Source organism: Carassius gibelio, chromosome B1 (assembly GCF_023724105.1).
Source record: "Carassius gibelio isolate Cgi1373 ecotype wild population from Czech Republic chromosome B1, carGib1.2-hapl.c, whole genome shotgun sequence".
In the NCBI taxonomy this organism is placed as follows: domain Eukaryota; kingdom Metazoa; phylum Chordata; class Actinopteri; order Cypriniformes; family Cyprinidae; genus Carassius; species Carassius gibelio.
In genome coordinates, this window is record NC_068396.1 from 34,515,878 (window position 1) to 34,524,383 (window position 8,506).

Sequence of the window (8,506 nt, forward strand, 5' to 3'; positions counted from 1 at the left end):
AGTGATTAATTGAGTAATGATTGACCATTATTGATGAGACCTGATGTTAACATGCAGAATCAACAAAGCTGAAAATCACTATGTTTATGTCACCATTATAGTGGTCAGTGTTTGCTTTAGTTGGGCTCTTGAGCCTTACATTTTAAAGTCAGATTTGGTTTGGCTGTTACAACTGAATTGTAACAAACAGACAAGAAAAAAAATCAAAACATGGGCATTTGACCTGAATCACCAAACTCAATTAGAGCCTAAACAGATTGGATTGACCTCATTGATTATAACAACACTGTGATTGTGCAGTACCCTCTAAATAAAAGGATTTCATGAAAGTTGTTCTGATAAATAAATAAAAAATGAAGCTTGTTTTAGGCACACACATACATCAAAGATTAGTGTAGGAATCTCAACAACGGTGACAAACAGCATATGCAGAAAAACAGAACAACTCTAAACATTAGAAAACAAACTACTAAAAGTAACACAAAAAACTAAAATAGAATAGTAAGAATAAAGGAAATTACTGAAACAATTCAGCTAATAATTTATTCATGGCGCAATGCATCATGGGAGTTATGGATGCATTTTGATAGGTGGCACCCAGAATTCACTGCAACATGCTTTTTTGATTTTCACCATTGTTGAGATTCACAGGTTGATTCTTGATGTTTGCATGTCTAACTTAAAAGACTGTTTTGAAAGTTTTTGAGCAAACATCTTTTAAGAAATTCCTCAGATTGTATTTAAAATGCTGGAAATATGTCATTGAAAAATCACAGTGCTGCAATAATGAACAGTGTTACTTTAACTCAGTAATTCAGGAATAACACTAGTCTTTGCTTGTCCGTCAGTTTTATAACTTAGTTATAACTGACAATTAAAATCTGACTTAGCATTTTAGGGGTCAAGAGCCCAACTAAAGCAAACACTGACCACTATAATGGTGACACCATTAAAACAGAGATTTTCATCGTGGTGATTTTGCATGTTAACATCAGGTCTCGTCAATAATCTTCAATCATTGCTCAATTAATCACTTAATTATCTAATTAACTTTAACTCTGCTTCAGTGTTAATTTAACACTCCTATTTTAACTCTTTCACACTCTTGAGTGTGGTCTCACATGTACTCCCAGCAGAGTTAATTTCACTCAGATTTCTTTGCTGTGTAGTAGAGATGTCAGTTAAAGAGCTAATTTATGTTTTAGGTGGGATATTATGAAAGGAAGTATAGCCCATTTCCCCATGGAAGTAGGGGTAGGAATTTGACAGCCTCATGTGGCAGGAAGGAAGTGAATACTTTTTTTTTTTTTTTTCTTGAAATCCTTTATTTGGTTATTTGCTTGCATGTCATAGAGAAATAAAACATGGATAATATCTAGAAAAATATTTACAAAAGGAAAATGACAACTATAGACTGTGGCAACTTTTATTATAGCAAAATTTAATATAGCTTGATAAATCAATGGACCTGCTTGGTCTTTGTTTTCTACTCATAATGCTGTGTTCACTAATCTATACAAATGATGCTGTGGTTTGGAAACAGCAGCAGTTTCCGTTTGTCTCAGTGCTCAGTAACAGGATGTGGGTCAAAGCCGAGCACTAAACAGGAAGCCAAGTGCAAATGCATCAACTGGAGTCCAAAAAACATTGTAATTTTTAATTCATACATCATATCTCCTTCCAACTAATTTAATTGGGACATTGTAATTGAAACTGACTTGAAAGGAATAACTTAGTCCCACCTCGTAGGCCTGAAACGTACGGCACATGCTTCCTCTAAGCATTTGTAGCACACTCAAACCTTTCTTTTATAGGATGTCATTTTTAGACACATTTTGACAGTGTGTGAATATCTTCAAAATAAACAAATCAATATCAACAGACATGCTGCATTTGTTGTAATGTATATTGAAAAAAAAAGAAAGAAAACACTATGAATTAATGATTTTTGTAAAGTGTAGTTTAGGAAAAACTCATAATTAACACTTCTCCAGCATATGCACAAATACACCTGCTATCTAGATATACATTACTGGAGTGACAATCACTACTCTTAAGAAAACACACAAATAAGTGCCAAAAATCTAAATGGTAAAATGACGTGACACTGACAGATTGGTAAAATGTCAATTTTGGACTCTGGTAAGCCGTACCTGTACAGTCATTACTCAGGGCTTGTGTCCTCATGATATGGCAGTCCGTGATCACCGTTCGTATCATAATTATCATATGTTGGTTTCAGGAGCCACTCTGGTTCATATTTATTTGTGCTGTACACAAATGCTTCCTCAATGCTTCCAGGCTTCAGTGTGTTTTCTCCTTCATCGTCCCCATCCTGCACCTCCAACTGGACCTTGGTGCGCTGGTACAACTCAGGACATTCTTCAAACTCGTCCAGGAAGTCCAGCATCTTCTGGTCTACAGAGTAGATCTCTCCGTGGACGCGCTGACCCTTACCAGGCAGATTGAGCAGGAAGGGGTAGTTGTTTTTGGTGGCGATCACAAGAGGGTATGGCTCTACGGTTCGAGCATAAGCGAGGAACTCGGCCTGACCGATGGTAGTGTTGGTTATTATGGAGTGGTTGGGCTGACCTTTCTTCAGTGTGCCATAGATGAAGACATGATGCATGTAAACTGGGGGACACAGCACATTGATAACGAGCTGTTAAGAAAGAGACAAGATGCTTCATTAGCATTCAAAATTAACTCGCCAACAATTACAGGTCTTTTATCTTTCCAGAAAAAATAATTTTTGCAGAAATGTCTAAACTGACAGGTTCGCCATTTCTTGTTCATTTTTACACACACTTTATTTTCTTCCCCTGACACCACCATCATACATTCTTATATTTCTCCCTCTTGCTCTTCCACAACAAAGCAACTGTGAATGTCCAGTCTACATGTGCTTCTCAATAAATTAGAAAGTCATGGAAAAGCTCATTTATTTCTGTAATTCAACTCAAAATGTGAAAATTGTGTATTAAATTAAATGCACACAGACTGAAGTAGTTTAACTATTTGGTTATTTTAATTGTGATGATTTTTGCTCACATTTAACAAAACCCCATCTCAACAAATTAGAATACTTTATAAGACCAATAAAAAAATGTAATTGTTTGGTCTCATGTTTCTTATCTTTCGCTTGACAATAGCCCATAAATTCCGCCCGGGGTCTGGTGAGTTTGCTGGCCAGTCAAGCACACCAATACCATGGTCCTCTAGGACCTTGGTTTTCAAATGAAATACAAAACTTGCTCTCATCTGAAAAGACTTTGGACTAGGGATGTGCATAATTAATCGTCGATCGATAATTGATGGTTAAGATTTTCCTCGATCATGTTCATTTGTTATCGATTAATCTAAAGCATTTTTTTTAATCTAATGCAGGTTGCGTTGCATATTGCGAGTCTCGAAGCAATTAAATGAATTTCACTGTGTGGCAGCAATTAAATATTTTACCACCAGGGTGCAATATTTGACACCCTACTCGGTTATCTGTGATCTTCCATTTTGATTTCAAAGAATAATCATGAAGATGTCACGGCGAAGTGTGGCGTGGGACCATTTTGATTTAAAAAGCGAACTAGTTAGCTGCAAACATTGCGATGGGGTGTTTAAGTACAACTCGGCCACAACTCAAGTGATGTACCTGTGCATCCCGGCAACGTCAGTTCCCTCAGAGTGGGTGTTTTCGGCGGCTGGACTGACGGTCACCATGGTTGTGGTCGCGTCTGACACCAGATCATGTCAACATGCTTATACGGTATTTCTCAACAAAAATCCGTAGACTCGTGCTAGTGTATGCTAGTCACTAAAGTTAGTTATTTTTCATGAGGCTTTAAGTAGCATAATTTGTTACGTTAGCATAATTGTTAAGAAGGCTAATATCTGGCCTTTTCTTCTGGCTTGGATAGTTTTGACAAATCTGTACATACATATCTCTACATTTTGACAAAATCTGTCAGATCTAAGTATTATAATGTTTTTTTTTTTTATGTTATTGTTTAACATGATTCTTTTATCATTGTTATTATTTTGGAACAAATGAGGTCTCTGTTCAAGAACGCCTGCTAGCAGCTGCAGGTTCCGCTGCTTTAGAGCACTGCATATGCACGTGGATATATGTTTGGTTTGCCTGAACGTAGTTTAACTGTCTGCCACACGTTGATCTTGTAATAAATGTCTCACCGAGGAAAAACACGCTGTATTTTTTTATTCATTGCATTTTTTAATTATAAAAATTAAATAATTAATTATATTATAAAAATATTATTGATTAATCGATAGTCGATCGTTAATTCTCCCGACGATCGACTAAGAAAATTTAATCGAATGTCCATCCCTACTGTGGACCACTGGGCAACAGTCCAGTTCTTCTTCTCCTTAGCCCAGGTAAGACGCCTCTGACGTTGTCTGTGGTTCAGGAGTGGCTTAACAAGAGGAATATGACAACTGTAGCCAAATATCTTGACACGTCTGTGTGTGGTGCTCTTGATGCCTTGACCCCAGTCTCAGTCCATTCCTTGTGAAGTTCACTCAAATTCTTGAATCGATTTTGCTTGACAATCCTCATAAGACTGCAGTTCTCAGTTCATTTTGCATTTTTTTCTTCTAGTCTTTTTCCTTCCACTTTCTGTTAACATGGTTGGGTACAGCACTCTGTGAACAGCCAGCTTCTTTGGCAATGGATTTTTGTGGCTAAGCCTCCTTGTGAAGGGTGTCAATGATTGTCTTCTGGACAGAACAGCAGTCAGATCAGCAGTTTTCCCCATGATTGTGTAGCATAGTGAACCAAACTGAGAGACCATTTTGAAGGCTCAGGAAACTTTTCCAGGTGTTTTTGAGTTGATTTGCTGATTGGCATGTCACCATATTCTAATTTGTCTATGTGCATTCAATTTATTTAATACACAAGTTTCACATTTTGAGTTGAATTAATTAAATAAATGATCTTTTCCATGACATTCTAATTTATTGAGAAGTACATGTACATGTAACACAGATATATATATGCTATAAATATATAAATGTATTTATACAGCACTGTTAAGGGTTTTGATGATCGTGCTTTTTCAAAAATAGTAATGACTGTGCTGGACAAACTCCAATTATATAATCCAAACTTGATTTATAGGAAAGATTATAATTCCTATTTCATTACAATGATAAGTAGAAATGTTTCAACCCTTTGCAACCCTATTGGTAAGTCATTTGCAAACTTAGCAGAAATTACAACCATCCCGTATCAAATATTAATGGAATAAACATGCATGTCAGACCTTTTCATTTTCACACAGGAGAAATTAAGCAGTAGGAAGCTTAGCACTTCAAAAAAAAAAATAAAAGTATAAAGGCCTTCTAGGCTTTCATACATTTGTCACTTATATGCAAGCAAATAAAACAGCTAAATAATTTAATTGTCATAAGAACAGAAATAAGTGTATAAACATTTTACATGACACACTTAATATGTTTGATCTGACATATTTAAACAGCTATTTTGTGTTTATTTATTTATTTATTTATTTTGCTCACATGCCAAACAAAATATTTCATGTGTGAAACATGTCTGGTGATGAATGTGTAATTTCTGAAGGTCAGATGATAAATTCAATTACAGTATAAACACTCTCAACAATCTTTATCTAAAAGTAAAATTACGACATTTGTGTATTTTACACATTATTGATATGTTTACAGTTTACATGTACATTTTCGTATAAATATTTTAATTTATTAAAATAAAAATAAATAATTACAAATAAGATATGTTAATAGATCATTCAACCAGTCGTTGATCACAAAATAAAAGCACGAAACTACTATATGTGCATATTAATGATCAAACGAGTTTTGCCGTTCATGTCTTCAGATGGTGAAGTTTCAAGATACTTTTATTCTTTTCAAGCCACGCTGTCATATGTTCATTTAAAACTGCTAATGATCAAACATTATATCAATTTACATGAAAACACTGATGATATGGTTCATTTAATGCTCGATGATATTAAATTAGTACTGAATGTGTATCTCACTTAAACACAAAGCACATGCTAATAATAAATATCTAAACTAGAATAAAAACTGTTTCTCTTACCGATAATATGATGAATACTTTCATTATTCAAAGATCAAACTGTGAGTTTGGGAGAAAACAGGAACAAACTGCTGAAACAAGCTCAATGGACTTCAACCAAACCTTGCGTGTTTTACTTAAGGCAAGTAAGAAATAGTGATATGTCTTTCTTGAACGATTCATTCATTTTGAACGAATCTTTAATGTGACTCGGGAAGAACGAGTCGTCTCGGGGAGTGATTCGTTCAGTCGCGCATGCGCAAATTTCTGTTCTGCTAGTAGTAGTTCATGGCAGTAACAGAGAAAGTATAATATGGCGAGATGTTTCACTCTCACTACACTTCCGGCTTCTGAACGGGTTGCAGTTCCAGTCTGATTCCATCAAGGGGCAAGGAACTCGACCGGAAGTTGAAGTCGGGTGGGGGCTGCCATCTTGTAGCAGAACTTCACTTGCGTTAGCATTCCCATTGACTCCCATTCATTTTGGCGTCACTTTGACAGCGAATAACTTTACATCTGAGGCGTTTAAAAGACTCTGTTTGTCCATTATTTATTTCTAAATATACACGACAATGTATAAAGGGCTCCATTACCTTCTATGTTACATTATGGCCCCGTATAAACAGTTTTTGTAAAAAATATGCTAACGATTGAGTCATAACCACTCGACTCTCTGTCGCATTACCCAGAGCCATATAGAGTGAGAGTTGCGACAACTCCATTGACAGGTCTTTTTTTTTTTTTTTTTTTTTTTTTTTTTTATTATTTTTATTAAATGCTTGTTGAAGATAACAGCAAAACATACACAAATATATATATATATATATATATATATATATATATATATATATATATATATATATATATATATATATATATATATAAACACACAAAAACATTAACAACAGTCATTGTCATTACATTACAACCATACTCCAGAGACCCTCAGTCCAGAATAAGTTCCTTCAGTCTTTCAGTCCAGATTAAGTGCTAAATCCTTAAACACAGCCACTGTTCTCATAGCTTTTAAGTTTTTAGATAACTCAATAGACTCAAAATACATCTTCATTTCATGTTTAAATCTCAAAAAAAGAGGATTGCATTTAGAAAATTTACATTTGTGAATGTAAAATTTAGCTAACAGAAAAATAAGGTTTATAAAATAAATATCACTTTTCTTTTCACCTTCATGAAAACCAAAAACGACATTTCTATATGTTAATTCAAAGTTAGGATTCACATAACATTTGATAAACTCACAAATGTCACACCAAAATGTCATTGTGAAAGAGCAGTTCCAAAATAAATGTAAAGTAGATTCAGGCTTCTCTGAACAAAAAGAACATAGGGTATCAATGTCATTCTTAAGTCTTTTGAGAACGCACTTAACTGGGTAAAACCTATGAATTAATTTAAAGCTAATTTCTCTCGTTTTGTTAGTTATCAGGTATTTGTGAGGTAATGTCCAAACTTTTTTCCATGGAATATCACTTACAAAACTATTCCAATAAGAAATTACATAAGGCACAGAGACAGACTCCTCCTGAAACAAGACTCAAATTTTCTTATTGTTTTTGTATTTAGATGAAGAAAAGCACTGCTTACCTACAAATGTCTTACATAGATCCACTGAGCGACAAATAAATGGAAAAGAAAATCCTTTATAAAGCATGATAACTCCTTGTGGCACTGCATCAGCCACGATGGCAAACTCTTTTGGAGTAACAGGAATTCCATGCTTTACCAAGAACTCAGAATAATTACAAATTGAACCATTCTGATTGAAAAGTTGAGATACAAAAATAATTCCATTACTAACCCAATTATCAAAGAAAAGAGATTTATGTTTATACAGTAGGTCCTTGTTATTCCAAATTATATAAGAGTGAGGAGTAAAATTGTGTTTAAAGATGAGGGACCAAGGTAACGACATTTGCCTATGAAAAAGGGATAATTTAACAGGGATTTTCATTATGCTATAATTACAGGTTAATAAGAATTTTAAACCCCCTAGTTTGGAAAAAATAGCATTAGGGATCAAATTCCAGATAGATGCAGGCTTATTGATTAAGTTTTTTATCGAGTTTATTTTAAAGGTGTGGTTTAAAGTAGTAAAGTCAAGAAAGTTTAACCCCCCCCCCCCCCCCCTTCTCAATAGTGTTCATGAGTACAGATTTTCTGACAAAATGAGTTTTAAACTTCCAAACAAAGTTGAGGAGCATGGTATGAATTTTTTTAAGAACGGCGGTGTCAACACTCAAAGAAAGAGCGGCGTATGTTAACCGTGACAAGCCCTCAGCTTTGGCTAGTAAAATTCTTCCCTTTAACGACAGGTCTCGCTGGAGCCATAAATAAAGTTTTTTCTGTGTACTCTCAATTAGGGGATTAAAATTTACAGAGCATCTATCTAATTCATTTTTTGTTATAATA

The 8,506-nt window shown here is 34.7% G+C and overlaps 1 protein-coding gene across 1 annotated transcript; it reads right to left on the reverse strand.

Annotated features, from left to right (window-relative positions):
* Positions 1-1,410: 1,410 nt before the first annotated feature.
* Positions 1,411-6,242, reverse strand: LOC127949551 (gamma-glutamylaminecyclotransferase C-like). Its single transcript, XM_052547003.1, has 2 exons — positions 6,098-6,242; positions 1,411-2,662 (listed from the first exon to the last, which is right to left on the reverse strand). Exons 1-2 carry the CDS (start codon positions 6,119-6,121, stop codon positions 2,165-2,167), a joined length of 522 nt encoding a protein of 173 aa, XP_052402963.1. The 5' UTR covers positions 6,122-6,242; the 3' UTR covers positions 1,411-2,164.
* Positions 6,243-8,506: the final 2,264 nt, after the last annotated feature.